The sequence below is a fragment of the Entelurus aequoreus genome, linkage group LG21 (assembly GCF_033978785.1).
Source record: "Entelurus aequoreus isolate RoL-2023_Sb linkage group LG21, RoL_Eaeq_v1.1, whole genome shotgun sequence".
NCBI classification, from domain to species: domain Eukaryota; kingdom Metazoa; phylum Chordata; class Actinopteri; order Syngnathiformes; family Syngnathidae; genus Entelurus; species Entelurus aequoreus.
The window spans coordinates 44,559,757-44,579,542 of NC_084751.1; the positions used below are offsets into that span (position 1 = coordinate 44,559,757).

The following is a 19,786-nucleotide window of genomic DNA, read 5'->3' on the forward strand; positions in this document are numbered from 1 at the left end:
TTATGAAGGTGTCTGTTACTACATTATATATATACTTGCAGTGTGTATATTGTACATATTACATAATGTTATGAAGGTGTCTGTTACTACATTATATATAAATACTTGCAGTGTGTATATTGTACATATTACATATTGTTATGAAGGTGTCTGTTACTACATTTTATATAGACTTGCAGTGTGTATATTGTACATATTATATATTGTTATGAAGGTGTCTGTTACTACATTATATATATACTTGCAGTGTGTATATTGTACATATTACATATTGTTATGAAGGTGTCTGTTACTACATTTTATATAGACTTGCAGTGTGTATATTGTACATATTATATATTCTTATGAAGGTGTCTGTTACTACATTATATATATACTTGCAGTGTGTATATTGTACATATTACATATTGTTATGAAGGTGTCTGTTACTACATTATATATATACTTGCAGTGTGTATTTTGTACATATTATATATTGTTATGAAGGTATCTGTTACTACATTATATATATACTTGCAGTGTGTATATTGTACATATTACATATTGTTATGAAGGTGTCTGTTACTACATTTTATATAGACTTGCAGTGTGTATATTGTACATATTATATATTGTTATGAAGGTGTCTGTTACTACATTATATATATACTTGCAGTGTGTATATTGTACATATTACATCTTGTTATGAAGGTGTCTGTTACTACATTTTATATAGACTTGCAGTGTGTATATTGTACATATTATATATTGTTATGAAGGTGTCTGTTACTACATTTTATATAGACTTGCAGTGTGTATATTGTACATATTACATATTGTTATGAAGGTGTCTGTTACTACATTATAAATATACTTACAGTGTGTATATTGTACATATTACATCTTGTTATGAAGGTGTCTGTTACTACATTATATATATACTTGCAGTGTGTATATTGTACATATTACATATTGTTATGAAGGTGTCTGTTACTACATTATATATATACTTGCAGTGTGTATATTGTACATATTACATATTGTTATGAAGGTGTCTGTTACTACATTATATATATACTTGCACGGTGTATATAAAACGTTGCTGGAGGGGTTTGACGTTGTTTTAGAAGGCTTTGAAGGCTACAATGGTGACTCCCATTGGCCACATACAGTATTTCAAGCGTTTTAGTATTATCTTTTTAAAAAGACGTGTTCTTGTCTCTCCTAATAATTGTGAACGATAGGTAAAATCCCAAAAAAGTGCAGCTCCCCATTAATAGAAACCTACAAATACTTTCAGGCTTTTAAGAAATTCATGACGAAAATTATTTTCTACCACAATATAAGACCAAAACAAATCACTGCACACATTAAAATGTATTGTGTAAATGTTCTGTCCTTTCCCCTTGAAAACAGTTGTTTGATGAAGGAAATGATAACAAACCATTATTACTTGGACATTACATACAGTATGAAAACGACGTACATTTGATAGCAATCAAAACAAGTTCTTAACCATTTCCTCGTTGCTGGTGACCAGCTCCTACTCCAGCCAGTGTGATAGATCTTCCCACTCAAGAGGGTTCTAGCAGCAGTCGAGATCAAGTCCGAGTCTCATATCAGCTGAAGGTAAGTTGGCATCACCTCATAGGAGGACATTACTGTGCCTTGTAAATTACAGTGGAACCTCCATTTACAAACTTCTCGTTGTACGAGCTGAACCACGGACCATATGAACATATGCTTTGGTGTACAAACCTTGTCTCTGTATACAAACGTTTAATCCACCCGTTGGTGCACACTAAGAAAATTAACCTAGGTAAAGTGGATTTATTTCCCATTCCTACCGGTTACCGGTATTTATTTACCAAATTTGTAAACAATGGCATAACATACATACTGTATATACACAGGGTCCATTGCCAGGGTTAATGTGGTCAACATATATAAAATAAAAACTAAATAAGATAAGGCTCAGAAAGGTTTCTTAACAAAACCTTTCTACATATATAGTGCTTTTTTTGATTGATTGATTGAGACTTTTATTAGTAGATTGCACAGTACAGTACATATTCCGTACAATTGACCACTAAATGGTAACACCCAAATAAGTTTTTCAACTTGTTTAAGTCGGGGTCCACGTTAATCAACATTAAACTGCCTCAAGTTGTTGCTCAGATTAAATAAAATGACAAAACCCCAGCCTGGCTAACTTGGCAGTAAGAGGATATATGGGCTTATTGTTCTTCCACAATAGAAGTGGGTCAAAATCTAGTTTTTAATGCAATATGGACTTACGTATATCTGCTGATACAAAAACATTTGTTATTGCTTTAGCCCTGCCTGACTCGCCGAGGAGAGGCTGCTTGAATGCGGTGGTGACGCTTCAAATGGGTTAGCATGTGTTATGAGAGTGGCGTATGTGTGTGTGTGTGGCCCTTTAATATGTGACAACATGTGAGGTGAGTGTGTGGGCGAGCGAGGTGAGCGAAGTGTTCCTGATATCCTTTACACATTGATGTCGCTTTTTGATGCAGTATCGCCTGAGGGATCGAAGGTCACGGCATTTAATGTTGGTTTTGGGCCTTGCCGCTTACGTGCAGGGATTTCTCCAGATTCTCTGAACCTTTTGATGTTATTACAGAGCGTAGATGTTGAAATCCCTAAATTCCTTGCAATAGCTGGTTGAGAAATGTTGTTCTTAAACTGTTGGACAATTTGCTCAGGCATTTGTTGACAAAGTGGTGACCCTCGCCCCATCCTTGTTTGTGAATGACTGAGCATTTCATGGAATCTACTTTATACCCAATCATGGCACCCACCTGTTCCCAATTAGCTTGTTCACCTGTGGGATGTTCCAAATAAGTGTTAAGTGAGCATTCCTCAACTTTCTCAGTCTTTTTTGCCACTTGTGCCAGCTTTTTTTGAAACATGTGGCAGGCATCAAATTCCAAAATGAGCTAATGTTTGCAGAAAATAACAAAGTTTACCAGTTCTAACGTTAAATATCTTGTCTTTGCAGTCTATTCAATTGAATATAAGTTGAAAAGGATTTGCAAATTATTGTATTCTCTTTTTATTTACCATTTACACAACGTGACAACTTCACTGGTTTTTGGGGTTTGTAGAAAATGTACTAGTAGTTGATTCACTATTCTACATTTTTGCAACTAATTTCAACAATGTTTGGTGTAGGAGTCGTCCTATATTTTCAAAGAGGGCATGCTACCTCCTCACCGGCAGATGTTTTACCAACTGTGTGACTTGGAAGTGCAAAGGTAGGTTCTTTTCCCTGTATTTGCCTTCTATCGGGGTTACATTCTCCCTTTGTTGCAGTAAAGGAAAATCAAGAGGTTTTTTTTAAAATCCTGAATCACTTGTAATTGTTGTTGTGTTGTGGTGTGGTTCGTGTCCAGAATACAGGATGTCATCCAACAGAACAGCGGGACCGAGCAAGTGTGCGATGAGCGAGATGGCTGGTGTACAGTTGGCACCACAGACAAGCTGAGGGACATCATCTCAGCCATGGTTAAGAAGGTCATCAGAGACCTAAAACCACGTAAGGCTGGGGGGGGTCTCTTGGATACATTTTTTTTACTTTGTCCAAACTAATGCAATATAGGTCTGAGAACTAGCGTTCTTCGCAGTGGACATTTTTGTTTTGAATAATGGTGTTTTGTTTTTTTTCAAAAATGTGTAACCCTGACAAAAGAAATAGACCAAAATCACATTTCCATGACAGTTTGCTGGTTCTCAGCAAGTTGCATGCTCACTTATCAGCCACACTTATAGACCAGTGTTTGTAAATCATAGTTGGGTCGTGAGCGCCCCCTGCAAGGCCACCAAAACATATGTGTTTGTCAGCTGTATGAGCCACAGGGGTAAATAAATGATAAATGGGTTATACTTGTATAGCGCTTTTCTACCTTCAAGGTACTCAAAGCGCTTTGACAGTATTTCCACATTCACCCATTCACACACACATTCACACACTGATGGAGGGAGCTGCCATGCAAGGCGCTACCAGCACCCATCAGGAGCAAGGGTGAAGTGTCTTGCCCAAGGACACAACGGAGGTGACTAGGATGGTAGAAGGTGGGGATTGAACCCCAGTAACCAGCAACCCTCCGATTGCTGGCACGGCCACTCTACCAACTTCGCCACGCCGTACTTCATTTTAATACATTTTTCCTTTACTTGTGGCAGTACTGACAATCTCAAACAAACCGAAGAAGTCTGGAGCTCAAGTCATAAAGAAGTTTCTTAAGCGCAAAAAAATATGACTAAAGTGGCAAAGCAGTATTTTCATTTGCACTTAAATTTTATTGACAGTTTGGTAAGGAAACATAAATATTGTTTTTATATATCATTAATTTAGTTCAAATTGTATGTAAATATAATCTTTTCATCACTTTCTTCTTTTGCAATATATTACATTTTTTATCTATTTTTGTAATCAGCCTGACCTAAGTCTTTATAATATTATTTTTAATTGACACATAGTTTCATATCATTTGATGAGGTTTATACTTTAAACTGTAAATAGGCTAGATATACTTATTGATAGAGATGTCCGATAATGGCTTTTTTTGCCGATATCCCGATATTGTCCAACTCTTAATTACCGATTCCGATATCAACCGATACCGATAAATACAGTCTTGAAATTAACACATTATTATGCCTAATTTTGTTGTGATGGCCCGCTGGATGCATTAAACAATGTAACAAGGTTTTTCAAAATAAATCAACTCAAGTTATGGAACAAAATGCCAACATGGCGCTGCCATATTTATTATTGAAGTCACAAAGTGCATTATTTTTTTTTAACATGCCTCAAAACAGCAGCTTGGAATTTGGGACATGCTTTCCCTGAAATAATCCTGATACCCAGTACAACTATGGGAAACACTTTACTTTGACTTTCACGAAGTGCTTTTTTTTTTTTTAAACATGCCTCAAAACAACACCTACAAAAACAATGAAGACACACAGCTTTAATCCAGAGTATACTTTAAACTGGGCTCAATCTGCCCTGTTCTTAACGTAGTCGTATGAGTAACAAAAATGTGCAAATAAAAACAAGAAAGGCACAAAAATAAAAAACTGCTTCAGTCTAGACTAGTAGATAACACAGCCATCCTTTAAAGTGCACGAACATTAATAAAACTGCTTCAGTCTAGACTAGTAGATAACACAGCCATCCTTTAAAGTGCATGAACATTAATAAAACTGCTTCAGTCTAGACTAGTAGATAACACAGCCATCCTTTAAAGTGCACGAACATTAATAAAACTGCTTCAGTCTAGACTAGTAGATAACACAGCCATCCTTTAAAGTGCATGAACATTAATAAAACTGCTTCAGTCTAGACTAGTAGATAACACAGCCATCCTTTAAAGTGCATGCACATTAATAAAACTGCTTCAGTCTAGACTAGTAGATAACACAGCCATCCTTTAAAGTGCATGAACATTAATAAAACTGCTTCAGTCTAGACTAGTAGATAACACAGCCATCCTTTAAAGTGCATGAACGTTAATAAAACTGCTTCAGTCTAGACTAGTAGATAACACAGCCATCCTTTAAAGTGCATGAACATTAATAAAACTGCTTCAGTCTAGACTAGTAGATAACACAGCCATCCTTTAAAGTGCATGAACATTAATAAAACTGCTTCAGTCTAGACTAGTAGATAACACAGCCATCCTTTAAAGTGCATGAACATTAATGAAACTGCTTCAGTCTAGACTAGTAGATAACACAGCCATCCTTTAAAGTGCATGAACATTAATGAAACTGCTTCAGTCTAGACTAGTAGATAACACAGCCATCCTTTAAAGTGCATGAACATTAATAAAACTGCTTCAGTCTAGACTAGTAGATAACACAGCCATCCTTTAAAGTGCATGAACATTAATAAAACTGCTTCAGTCTAGACTAGTAGATAACACAGCCATCCTTTAAAGTGCATGAACGTTAATAAAACTGCTTCAGTCTAGATTAGTAGATAACACAGCCATCCTTTAAAGTGCATGAACATTAATAAAACTGCTTCAGTCTAGACTAGTAGATAACACAGCCATCCTTTAAAGTGCATGAACATTAATAAAACTGCTTCAGTCTAGACTAGTAGATAACACAGCCATCCTTTAAAGTGCATGAACATTAATAAAACTGCTTCAGTCTAGACTAGTAGATAACACAGCCATCCTTTAAAGTGCATGAACATTAATAAAACTGCTTCAGTCTAGACTAGTAGATAACACAGCCATCCTTTAAAGTGCATGAACATTAATAAAACTGCTTCAGTCTAGACTAGTAGATAACACAGCCATCCTTTAAAGTGCATGAACATTAATAAAACTGCTTCAGTCTAGACTAGTAGATAACACAGCCATCCTTTAAAGTGCATGAACATTAATAAAACTGCTTCAGTCTAGACTAGTAGATAACACAGCCATCCTTTAAAGTGCATGAACATTAATAAAACTGCTTCAGTCTAGACTAGTAGATAACACAGCCATCCTTTAAAGTGCATGAACATTAATAAAACTGCTTCAGTCTAGACTAGTAGATAACACAGCCATCCTTTAAAGTGCATGAACATTAATAAAACTGCTTCAGTCTAGACTAGTAGATAACACAGCCATCCTTTAAAGTGCATGAACATTAATAAAACTGCTTCAGTCTAGACTAGTAGATAACACAGCCATCCTTTAAAGTGCATGAACATTAATAAAACTGCTTCAGTCTAGACTAGTAGATAACACAGCCATCCTTTAAAGTGCATGAACATTAATAAAATTGTTTCAGTCTAGATTAGTAGATAACACAGCCATCCTTTAAAGTGCATGAACATTAATAAAACTGCTTCAGTCTAGATTAGTAGATAACACAGCCATCCTTTAAAGTGCATGAACATTAATAAAACTGCTTCAGTCTAGACTAGTAGATAACACAGCCATCCTTTAAAGTGCATGAACATTAATAAAACTGCTTCAGTCTAGATTAGTAGATAACACAGCCATCCTTTAAAGTGCATGAACATTAATAAAACTGTTTCAGTCTAGACTAGTAGATAACACAGCCATCCTTTAAAGTGCATGAACATTAATAAAACTGCTTCAGTCTAGACTAGTAGATAACACAGCCATCCTTTAAAGTGCATGAACATTAATAAAACTGCTTCAGTCTAGATTAGTAGATAACACAGCCATCCTTTAAAGTGCATGAACATTAATAAAACTGCTTCAGTCTAGATTAGTAGAGGTTTATACTTGAAACTGTAAATAGGCTACATATACTTATTGAATAAGATTAAAATGAAGAGCAAGATTAGTGATTCAGTTCTAATATTTCTGTGGGTCCCGGGGCCCTCTGGGGTGGAAAAGTTGGGCCCTGTGGTCAAAAAGCTTAGGAACCCCTGCTGTGGACTACAATCTAACTCCGCATCAATGACTGCGTCCAGTAAAATACAAAATAGAATACGTTTTTGACCTGCATCAGTTCTGGCTCACAGCAAGCTCGATCTAAAACCTAATTTAATCCATTTTTGTTCATGAATCTTTGTCTCCCAGCATTGCAAAAGATCCCCAAGCGACCGAGACGCGCGGTCCGAAGTACAAAAGTGGACGCGGAAGATGCAGAAGATGATGATTATGACGACGAGGAAAAGGCGGAAGATGAGGAGGATGAGTATCAGCCATCAGAGGGAAGTGAAAACGAGATGGAGACAGAAATACTGGATTACATTTGAGAAAAGATGCTTTAATGGTGATTGTCATGATGCAAATAAACATGAAGTTTTCTAGTAGTTTGTATCGTATCACTTTTATCGCATATCCCTTTACTGACAGGAATATCTGCGGAGGCAACGTAAAAAAGAGCGAACGAGGACTGCCTTCTACAGAGATCCCTACAAGTTCACCTCTTTGTCAAGGAAAAAAACGGAACTCGTAAAGTACCTTGAAGGGAACGAGAGGAGTGCCTGAGAACGACTTACTCAAGACAAACCAAGGCAGGTACCAGTCGTCATCCCGAAAGACATGCCACCAATTCATTCTGCTGAGCACCAGATGGACACAAGGCCCCCGACATGGAACCAAGTTATGAGAACTGTAAAAGGTGCCAGAACAGCCTCAGCCCTAGGGCCCAACAGCATCCTATATAGGCTCTATAACAGACCTGAGCATTCTACGGCCCGCGGGCCACATCCGACTCTTTGTGCGTCCCTATCCGGCCCGCGTGAGGCCAATCATAAATTACAAAATACATTTTAAAAAACATCTATGTCGTGCGTGCAATACAACTGTGCTGCTTTTATTTTGAAAAGTGTTATTTATGGGCGTATGTCCGTGTGTAACCTGTGAGTGAAGGTGCACAGCGACAAGTGATGCACGGTTACCCCCGAGACGCTAAAAAGAGAAAAGTTGATGACAAATGCCGTGTTTTCAACAAGACATGGACTGCCAAGTATTTCTTTACAGAAATTAAAGGTAAAGCTGTGTGCTTAATTTGTGGTACACAGGTTGCTGCGTTTAAAGAATATAATTTGAATCGCCACTACATGACGAAGCACGAGGAAAAATACCGGAATCTGTCTGATGAAGCGCGCGCAAGGTAGGCTGATGCGTTGATGGTAAAACTGCAAACCCAACAAGGACTTTTTGCCATATGTCACACCCCCAGAGATGCAGCCGTCAGGACAAGTTTCGTCATTTCTCACAAAATCGCCAGAAAAAGTAAGGCGTTTTCTGACGGAGAGTTTATTAAGGAGTGCTTATTGGACTCTGTTGCGCTGATATGCCCGGAGAAGAGGGGCGCATTTGAGAACGTGTCACTCTCCCGACGCACCGTAACGAGGCAGGTTGAGGCCATCGCTGGAAACTTGGAGCTTCAGCTGAAGAACAGTACGGCCGACTTTGACTGTTTTTCGCTGGCTTTGGATGAGAGCTGCGATGTACGTGACACCGCCCAGCTGCTCATCTTCTTACGTGGGATAACTGCTGACTTTCAAATCACGGAGGAGCTGGCAGCCATGCAGTCAATTAAAGAGACAACCACAGGTAATGACTTGTTCACATAGGTAAATGTGTGTTTGGACATGTTAGGACTGAAATGGGACAAGCTGGCAGGTGTGACAACAGATGGTTGTCCAAATCTGACGGGGGAAAATGTTGCACTTTTAAAGAGGATGCAGAATAAAGTGACAGAAATGGACATTTTTGCATTGTATTATACATCAGGAAGTGTTGTGTAAGACAGTGTTAAAAATAAAACCATCAAAAGCAATCTGCTTTTGTATAAAGTTAATTTAGGTTAAATGAAATTATTATTATTATTATTTATCTTACGGTATATAAAAAATAATTTGAGCAAAATGTAATTGAATTATTGTCGGTGTAGCCCTCCAGCAGTGCTCAGGTTGCTCATGCAGCCCCCGGTAAAAATTAATTGCCCACTCCTGCTCTATAAGAATGAATGCCCCTAGTGTCCTGAAATACCTCTGGAAGCTAATGAAGGTGGCATGGGAAAAGGGAGTACACACATTGCAAAAAAGTTGTCACAGGGGCTTTTTTACCACTGTGTTACATGGCCTTTCCTTTTAACAACACTCCGTAAACGTTTGGGAACTGAGGAGACCAATTTTTGAAGCATTTCAGGTTGAATTCTTCCCCATTCATGCTTGATGTACAGCTTAAGTTGTTCAACAGTCTCCATTGTGGTATTTGATGCTTCATAATGCGCCACACATTTTCAATGGGAGACAGATCTGGACTACAGGCAGGCCAGTCTAGTACCCACACTCTTTTACAATGAAGGCACGCTTCTGTAACACGTGCAGAATGTGGCTTGGCATCGTTTTGCTAAAATAAGCAGGGGCGTCCATGAAAAGACCTTGCTTGAATGGCAACATACAGTTAGGTCCATAAATATTTGGACATTGACACCATTTTCGGTATTCCAGCTCTGTACAACACAATGGATTTGAAATAAAACAATCAAGATGTGCTTTAAGTGCAGACTTTGATCTTTAATTTAAGTGTATTTACATCCAAATCAGGTGAACGGTGTAGGAATTACAAGACATTTTATACGTGCCTTCCCCCTTTTAAGGGACCAAAAGTAATTGGCTGCTCAGCTGTTCCATGGCCAGGCGTGTGTTATTCCCTCCTTATTTCATTTACAAAATAGCAGATAAAAGGCCTAGAGTTCATTTCAAGTGTGGTATATTCATTTGGAATCTGGTGAGGTCATCTCTCAATATGAAGTCCAAAGAGCTGTCACTATCAGTGAAGCAAGCCATCATTAGGCGGAAAAATCAAAACAAAGCCATCGGAGGGATAGCAAATTGATTTATGATTATGTTAGTTTGTCCAATTACTTTTGGTCCCTTTAAAAGGTGGCAGGCACATATAAAATGTGTTGTAATTCCTACACTGTTCACCTGATTTGGATGTAAATACCCTCAAATTAAAGCTCAAAGTCTGCACTTAAAGCACATCTTGATTGTTTCATTTCAAATCCATTGTGGTGTTGTACAGAGCTGGAATACTGAAAATTGTGTCAATGTCCAAATATTTATGGACCTAACTGTACGTTGCTCCAAAACCTGTATGTACCTTTTTAATGGCGCCTTCACAGATGTGTAAGTTACCCATGCCTTGGGCACTAATACACCCCCATACCCCAACATATCTCTCCGACCTCCTTCAGCCTTACTGCCCCACCCGATCCCTAAGATCAGCCGATCAGCTGCTACTGACGGTCCCGGACACAAGGCTGAAGCTTAGAGGTGACAAAGCTTTCGCCGCTGCTGCTCCCAAGCTCTGGAACGACCTACCTCTTAGTGTTAGACAAGCCTCCTCTCTTCCTGTTTTTAAATCTCTCTTAAAAACATACTTTTATTCCATGGCTTTTAACACTGAGTGATATCCATCCTGCAATGGCGCCCCATAATACACCTGCTGTGAACCTGTTTTTATGTTTTATTTATTTTAAATGTGCTTTATAAATAAAGTTGATTTGATTTAATACCATTACAGATGCTGGCTTTTACACTTTGCGCCTATAACAATCTGAATGGTTCTTTTCCTCTTTGGTCCACAGTTTCCAAAAACAATTTGAAATGTAGACAAATTCCAAATGAGCTAATATTTGAAAAAAAATATCAATTTTTACCAGTTCGAACATTAAAAATATCTTGTCTTTGTAGTGTATTCAATTAAATATAAGTTGAAAGGTTTTTTCAAATCATTGTATTCTCTTTTTATTGACAATTTACACAACGTGACAACTTCTCTGGTTTTGGGGTTTGAACATAACGTGTAATGTAGTTTGGCTGTTCATCAGTAAATTAGGACTCTTTTTATTTATTATTATTAATATTATACTTTTTTTCTAGGGCAAATTCACCAAGTAGATTGGCAGCTTTAGATCAATATTTACAGATAAGACAAAGATACACTCAAACAAGCCGCCACAGTGTGACATTTGAGTCAGAAACACAGCTGTGTCAACTCCAGGGTGCTTTGCTTTCCAATATTTACCCGTTTTTATCGCCACTGATGCAGACAAAAACAGTCTTCTTACAAACAAAAGATTATGCTTTTTATTTACATTCACCAACAATTAACACTATCTTAAATGAGATGTTTTTGTATTGGTTTTAGACGGATTCTGCAGGTAATCTCATGCGGTAAGTATGAGGCTTCAATTGCATGGAAATGTTTTAAATAACATTTTACTTCTTTTTTTTTTGTCTGAACAGGTATGATGAGGTTACAGCAGGTCAAAACACCAGAGGTACTGTAAGTATCACAAGTTATGCAACTGTGAGAAATGTTTCCATCGGTGCACTATAGGGGAGGCGGCCACTCCTATAAAAGTCCAGTTGGTAATCAGACTGATTGTCCGTGTGGTCATGATGGCGAAGCTGGGTATCTTGGTTGCCTTTGCCGTGCTCCTGGAGACGGTGTCTGCTTCCTCTGTAAGTTACACTTTTATTATGTACCTTAGAACAGACCTGGGCAAGTTAAGGCCCGGGGGCCACATGCGGCCCGTTAAGCTTTTTCAATCTGGCCCGCCGGACATTCCCAAATAGTTTTTTTAGATTTTTAAGATGAAACAGTGATGTTTTCTAATGACCGTAAGTCTTGAACTATACAAAGTATTTCAATGGTTGGAATCTGTTATGGTTGGAGAGTTTGATTGATTGATTGATTGATTGATTGATTGATTGAGACTTTTATTAGTAGGTTGCACAGTGGAGTACATATTCCGTACAATTGACCACTAAATGGTAACACCCGAATAAGTTTTTCAACTTGTTTAAGTCGGGGTCCACTTAAATTGATTCATGATACAGATATATACTATCATATATACTATCATAATACAGTCATCACACAAGATAATCACAATGAATTATTTACATTATTTACAATCAGGGGTGTGGGGGGGGGGGGGTAGGATATGGACATCAAGTAGTGGACATAGAGAGAGAGAGAGATCAGAAGGCATAAGAAAAAGTATCTGCATTTGATTGTTTACATTTGATTGTTAGCAATCCGGGGAGGGTGTTAGTTTAGGGTTGTAGCTGCCTGGAGGTGAACTTTTATTGCGGTTTTGAAGGAGGATAGAGATGCCCTTTCTTTTATACCTGTTGGGAGCGCATTCCACATTGATGTGGCATAGAAAGAGAATGAGTTAAGACCTTTGTTAGTTCGGAATCTGGGTTTAACGTGGTTAGTGAAGCTCCCCCTGGTGTTGTGGTTATGGCGGTCATTTACGTTAAGGAAGTAGTTTGACATGTACTTCGGTATCAGGGAGGTGTAGCGGATTTTATAGACTAGGCTCAGTGCAAGTTGTTTAACTCTGTCCTCCACCCTGAGCCAGCCCACTTTAGAGAAGTGGGTAGGAGTGAGGTGGGATCTGGGGTGGAGGTCTAGCAGTAACCTGACTAGCTTGTTCTGAGATGTTTGGAGTTTAGATTTGAGGGTTTTGGAGGTGCTAGGGTACCAGGAGGTGCATGCGTAATCGAAAAAGGGTTGAACGAGAGTTCCCGCCAGAATCCTCAAGGTGCTTTTGTTGACCAGAGAGGAGATTCTGTAGAGAAATCTCGTTCGTTGGTTAACCTTTTTGATTACCTTGGTTGCCATTTTATCACAGGAAAGGTTAGCCTCTAGAATGGAACCTAGGTAGGTGACCTCATCTTTCCTGGTGATAACAATGTCACCCACTTTTATGGTGAAGTCATTGACTTTCTTGAGGTTGATGTGGGACCCAAACAGGATGGATTCTGTTTTACCCAAGTGTATAGATAGCTTGTTGTCAGCGAGCCAGGTGCAAGTTCTACAGAGCTCAGCGGGGAGTTGTGACAGCACACAACCACAAGGGGGCAATATTGCTCTATGTATTTATTAAGTCTTGAACTATACGAAATATTTCAATGGTTGGAATCTGTGCTTTTGCATTATGTACTAGTTACTATAGTAATATAATTAGTTACTATGGTCATCTAATTAGTTACTATAGTAATCTAAGTCACAGCAGCTCAGACGAGGCACCAAGCAGTGTGGGCGGGGAGCGTTTCCACAGAGTGTTTCCAGAGTGGCCAGCCTGAAATGCGGGTGTCAGGGACCGACGCGGAATGACATTTTTACAACAAAGTTCTAAAGCTTAGTGATGTATCAGATATAGCAGATTGTAGGTGGGTTTATTTTCTACCCTTTTCATTCATACTTCGCTGTGTTTGTAGCATTTTTGTAGTGCTTCACTTGATTGTAAAATATGTCGATGGAGAGAGGGTGTGACATTCATATGTTGTCAATATTCAGTGTTTTATGGTTCATAGCTCATATTGTAAATCCCACATTCTTTATTTTCATGTACATTCTGGGTGTCTCATTCAGTAAAAAAAAATTCCGGTTCGTTTTTTAAGGCGGTCTGTCATTATGTTTTTAGCATTCAATCAGACATTATTTATATTTTTTGTACTAGTGTTCCTAAAAATCAGCTATACCGGCCCCTAGACACAATTTATTTTTCTACATTTGGCCTCCGAGTCAAAATAATTGCTCGGGCCCGCGTTAGAGGATGCTCAATGCACAGTAAAACAGCCCAACTTCTTATTCCTCAAAGCTATTATATATGTTTTTTTCTGCTGTTTTTCAGCCAATAATTTTGGCCACAGCGTGCAGATCCCCACCCGCATGTTACCTTCAAAGATGTGTCTCGATTGAAGTGGAATATACCATATTGACCAAAATATAAGACGTTCCCTCGTTTTCAAGGCCTCTCTTTGAGAAAAAAAAAAGTTTGATGACTGCTTCAGTGATCACCAGTATCTTAAAATTAGCAGCTCTTTGCCAGCCCTGCAATCACTCTGTATCATATTCTGCTCCTAACTCAGATTTTACAAAATAAATATACTTTTAAAGCACATAGTCGCACATAGTCGTGAATGCGACGCAGACCCGCATTAAAATTGTAGCAAAGGGCATACAGAATATATAAAAGAAAATGACCCAGTGCCACCTCCCTTGGTGTGACGTCATCTTGAGAACTGGAGCCCATTTTCCCGTAGAGACAGTGTAGATCAGGCCTGGGCAATTACCATATTTTTCGGAGTATAAGTCGCACCGGAGTACAAGTCGCACCTGCCGAAAATGCATAATAAAGAAGGAAAAAAACATATATAAGTCGCACTGGAGTATAAGTTGCATTTTTTGTGGGAAATGTATTTGATAAAAGCCAACACCAAGAATAGACATTTGAAAGGCAATTTAAAATGTCTAAAGAATAGTGAACAACAGGCTGAATAAGTGTACGTTATATGAGGCATAAATAACCAACTAAGAAGGTGCCTGGTATGTTAACGTAACATATTATGGTAAGAGTCATTCAAATAACTATAACATATAGAACATGCTATACGTTTACCAAACAATCTGTCACTCCTAATCGCTAAATCCCATGAAATCTTATACGTCTAGTCTCTTACGTGAATGAGATCAATAATATTATTTGATATTTTACGCTAATGTGTTAATCATTACACACATAAGTCGCTCCTGAGTATAAGTCGCACCCCCGGCCAAACTATGAAAAAAAACTGCGACTTATAGTCCGAAAAATACGGTATTTTGACTCGAGGGGCCAAATTTAGAGGAAAAAAAAGTGTATCTATTTTTAGAAACACTAGTACAAAAACTCACAATAATGTCTGATTGAATGCTAAAAACGTTATGACAGACCGCCTTAAAAAACGGAATGGAATTTAAAAATGTTTTTACTGAACGAGACACCCAGAATGTACATGAAAATAAAGCATGTGGGTTTTACAATGTTAACTATGAACGATAAAACACTGAATAGGAACGTCACACCCCCTCTCCATCGACATATTTTACAATCAAGCGAAACGCAACAAAAACAGCAAAATATGAACGCGAAGGGTAAAATAAACCCACTTACAATCTGATATATCTGATACATCACTAAGCTTTAGAACTTTGTTGTGAAAATCTCCTTCCGCGTCTGTCCCTGACACCCACATTTCAGGCTCTGTGGAAACGCTCCCAAACCTACACTGAGCTGCTGTGGCTTAGATGACCATAGTAACTAATTAGATTACCATAGTAACTAATTAGATGACCATGGTAACTACTAGTATATCATGCAAAAGCGCAGATTCCAACCATTGCAATACTTTGTATAGCTCTGTACCGAGGATGTCGTTGTGGCTTGTACAGCCCTTTGAGACACCTGTGATTTAGGGCTATATGAATAAACATTGATTGATTGATTGATAGTTCAAGACTTACGGTCATTAGAAAACATCACTGCACATCATAATGGCAGCTACACTTTCCATCATAAAGATCTAAAAAAAATATTTGGGAATGTCCGGCGGGCCAGATTGAAAAGCTTAATGGGCCTTAATTTGCCCAGGTATGCTGTAGATCAGGGGTCCCCAAACTGCGGCCCGTGGGCCGGATCCGGCCCGCCAGCGTCCAAAATCAGGCCCGTTGGAAGTCCCAAGTATTAAAAAAATTAAAATAAAACCTTTTAAAATTAGTTTTTTCTGTCTTTTCTTATCCACTTAGTACCACTTGCTACTCACGGTGTCTCCTAGCCGCTCAGTCAAATCATATTGTCTAAAAATGCATTTTCTCATCGATAACGTGACATCATCGCGCGCCTGGAAAGTGCGCTATATATATCTAATATATATATATATATATTAATATATATATATATATATATATATAATATATATATATATATATATATATAATATATATATATATATATATATATATATATATATATATATATATATATATACAGCCCGGCCCCCGGCCAAATTGTTTTAACCCAATGCGGCCCCCGAGTCAAAAAGTTTGGGGACCCCTGCTGTAGATAAAGGAATGTAAAACTATTGTTTTGATCACGTAATTGGAAGTTTTTGTCACCATGATCCACGATTACTACAAAACTGATATGATTAACCTGAGCAAAAAGGAAATGTAAAAAAAATAAAAAAAATTCCAGATTTCCCAGACACCATAGCCTGTGTTTCCATCAGTGCATCAGTAGAAGAGGACACATAATAGAATACTAGCAGCTTAACTTATTTTATGCTAATTTTTAGGCACCGGGTTTTCTCTTCTTTCTCTGTTTTTCCACACATTTAGATGATGTCTTTCCTCTTCCGCTCCTAATTTGAAGGATGACATTTGGCTTTAGTCTTTTACATTTTTTTCCCATCCAAACCCTGACCATAAGAATTCTTTGAAGTCGGAATCATTGAAAGAATTGCTACAAATCACACTCCTCTCGCTTGGTCCATCCCATTTAAATTCCCATCATGTGGAAATGTATGCCGGTTGACCCCCTTCTTTAGTTGTGTTGCTACAACCTGCAACCATGCCCTTTGCAGGCATATTTCATCATTCCTTCAAATTATAACACATAACACGCAATATAAAATTGTCTCCAGTCTTCTGTAGGTGACGTCAGCAGCCGCCCATACTTTGAAGCTGAAAGTGGGTGTTCCAAAATGTGCTGAAACTTTTAGAAAACAAGCCTAAAATCATTAGTGTGTTTATTTTGGGCGTACTTTCATTTTTAGGTCCAGCACTATTAGATGAGTACCTATGTTGTCAGAAATAAAGGGGCACTTTATCTGTTGATGAGATTCCATAACTTCCATGGCAAGATGGCTACATGACTCTAGTCTTGCATTAAACATTAATAAAACGGCAACAATGTATTTTGTAAACAAATAACCTGCTCAGTGGTCTAGTGGTTAGAGTGTCCGCCCTGAGATCGTAGTTTAGTGACCAGGCAGTAAGTACTAGTTCAATTTAAAATAAATGAATAATAAAAACATATTAAAATAAAATGATACAAAAATTACCCCCAATTTTTTTTTTTATTAAAAAATTAAAACCTTTACAAAAATTTTAAAATATAAAAAAAATATTCAATAATTATTGAAAATTACAGTAGGAAGTCAGACAATCACAAATGAAACCACATTTCTAGATAAATTGAACTGGAAATCTCATGTAAAAATGGCAGTGGCCTAGTGGTTAGAGTGTCCGCCCTGAGATCGGTAGGTTGTGAGTTCAGACCCCGGCCGAGTCATACCAAAAGACTATAAAAATGGGAGCCATTACCTCCCTGCTTGGCACTCAGCATCAAGGGTTGGAATTGAGGGGTTACATCACCAAAAATGATTCCCGGGCGCGGCCACCGCTACTGCTCACTGCTCCCCTCACCTCCCAGGGGGTGATCAAGGGTGATGGGTCAAATGCAGAGAATAATTTCACCACACCTGGTGTGTGTGTGACAATCATTGGTACTTTAACTTTAACTTTAAATATAAAAACATCATCCTTTCCAAATATAACTGTTAATAAGGAAATAATACAAATTGTTAGTGAATATCGTTACTTGGGGTGTCATTTTTATTTTTTTATTTATTTTTTTAAATTTGTGTGTCATTTTTAGACCCGACACTTGGCTTTAAAAACATATATTAAGTACGACATTCAAAGATTAGCGTCAATACGAATGGCCCATCGAATCCTAAATAACACTGCACCAGCGCCACTTAAGCACTTTGTCCCGGTTTACATCAGCTGTGACAACTAGAAACACAGGAGCCTCCACCAGGGGGCAGTGTAGCGTACCCAGATGTAATACCTCTTTTACAAATGATGACAGATGTGAACGAGAGCATGTATTGTCTATGTGTTTTGATGTAAAGGAGAGGTGTGGTTGTAATGTATAAGTATGTGTCAATAAAAGGGTATTTTATGACTTTTCTTACTTTGATTACACACTATAGTATAATTTTATTGTTATAACTTTATTGCATGTTTGATTTAATCTGCTATTTAGCTATAATCTGGTACAGAACATATCTGTCTTTGAAGTTAGTGTCTCTGTGCAGTGTCCCCTTCAAATAAAGACTCAACTAAACTCTAATATGCCGTGGGGTTGTGGTTATTTGTGTTTCCAGCTGGGGGTGGTCTTCACTGAGGGCGGCATGGTGGAAGGCAAGAACATTCGTCTTGGTTACCGTCACCACATGGATGTCTTCAAGGGAATCCCCTTTGCTGACATACCTGGACGGTTCGAAAAACCCCGGCGTCACCCTGGCTGGGATGGTGAGTTGACTAAACCTGGACAATAGAATCCATATTTAGGATAGGACCTACAGGAAGTGAAAATGCATTTGGTCTCTTCCCTGCAGAACATTTTACACTCTTCTGGAAAGTATTTCTACAAAACCCAAAACCAGTGAAGTTGGCATGTTGTGTAAATGGTAAATAAAAACAGAATACAATGATTTGCAAATCCTTTTCAACTTATATTCAATTGAATAGACTGCAAAGACAAGATATTTCATGTTAGAACTGAGAAACTTATTGCAAAAAAGTTGTCACAGTGGCATGTTCACCACTGTGTTACATGGCCTTCCTTTTAACAACACTCTGTAAACGTTTGGGAACTGAGGAGACACATTTTTGAAGTTTTTCAGGTGGAATTATTTCCCATTCTTGCTTGATGTACAGCTTAAGTTGTTCAACAGTCCGGGGGTCTCCCTTGTGCTATTTTAGGCTTCATAATGCGCCACACATTTTCAATGGGAGACAGGTCTGGACTACAGGCAGCCAGTCTAGTACCTGCACTTTTTTACTATGAAGCCACGCTGTTGTAACAGTTTCCAAAAAAAACATTGAAATTTGGACTTGTCATGCCACAGAACAGTCCATCTTAGATGAGCTCGGGCCCAGCGAAGCCGGCGGCGTTTCTGGTGTTGTTGATAAATGGCTTTCGCTTTGCATAGTAGTGTTTAACTTTCACTTACTGATGTGCGACGAACTGTAGTTACTGACAGTGGTTTTCTGAAGTGTTCCTGAGCTCCTGTGGTGATATCCTTTACACACTGATGTTGGTTTTTGATGCAGTACGCCTGAGGGATCCAAGATCCATAATATCATCGATTACGTGCGGTGATTTCTCCAGGTTCTCTGAACTTTTTGAAGATATTACAGACCGTAGATGGTGAAATCCCTAAATTCCTTGCAGTAGCTGGTTGAGAAAAGTTGTTTTTGGACAATTTGCTCACGCATTTTGTTGACAAAGTGGTGACCCCTCGCCCCGTCCTTGTTTGTGAATGACGGAGCATTTCATGAAGCTGCTTTTATACCCAATCATTGGCACCCACCTGTTCATAATTAGCCTGTTCACACCTGTGGGATGTTCCAAATAAGTGTCTGATGAG

At 38.3% G+C, this 19,786-nt stretch overlaps 1 protein-coding gene and 1 pseudogene across 3 annotated transcripts in view; both read left to right on the forward strand.

Annotated features, from left to right (window-relative positions):
* Window positions 1-8,183, forward strand: part of gtf3c5 (general transcription factor IIIC, polypeptide 5) — a 34,285-nt gene extending 26,102 nt beyond the window's left edge. Inside the window, exons 8-12 of one of the 3 annotated variants that reach the window (XM_062031696.1) lie at window positions 1,520-1,608; window positions 3,175-3,257; window positions 3,396-3,538; window positions 7,560-7,755; window positions 7,839-8,182. In XM_062031696.1, the coding sequence (XP_061887680.1) occupies window positions 1,520-1,608; window positions 3,175-3,257; window positions 3,396-3,538; window positions 7,560-7,738 (494 nt within the window). In that variant the 3' untranslated portion in view covers window positions 7,739-7,755; window positions 7,839-8,182. Of the gene's footprint in view, window positions 1-1,519; window positions 1,609-3,174; window positions 3,258-3,395; window positions 3,539-7,559; window positions 7,756-7,838 lie in introns of all 3 variants that reach the window. The other 2 variants (XM_062031697.1, XM_062031698.1) reach the window with 2 other exon arrangements.
* Window positions 8,184-8,602: 419 nt separating this feature from the next.
* The window catches only part of LOC133638770 (bile salt-activated lipase-like), a 26,753-nt pseudogene continuing 15,569 nt past the window's right edge, over window positions 8,603-19,786 (forward strand).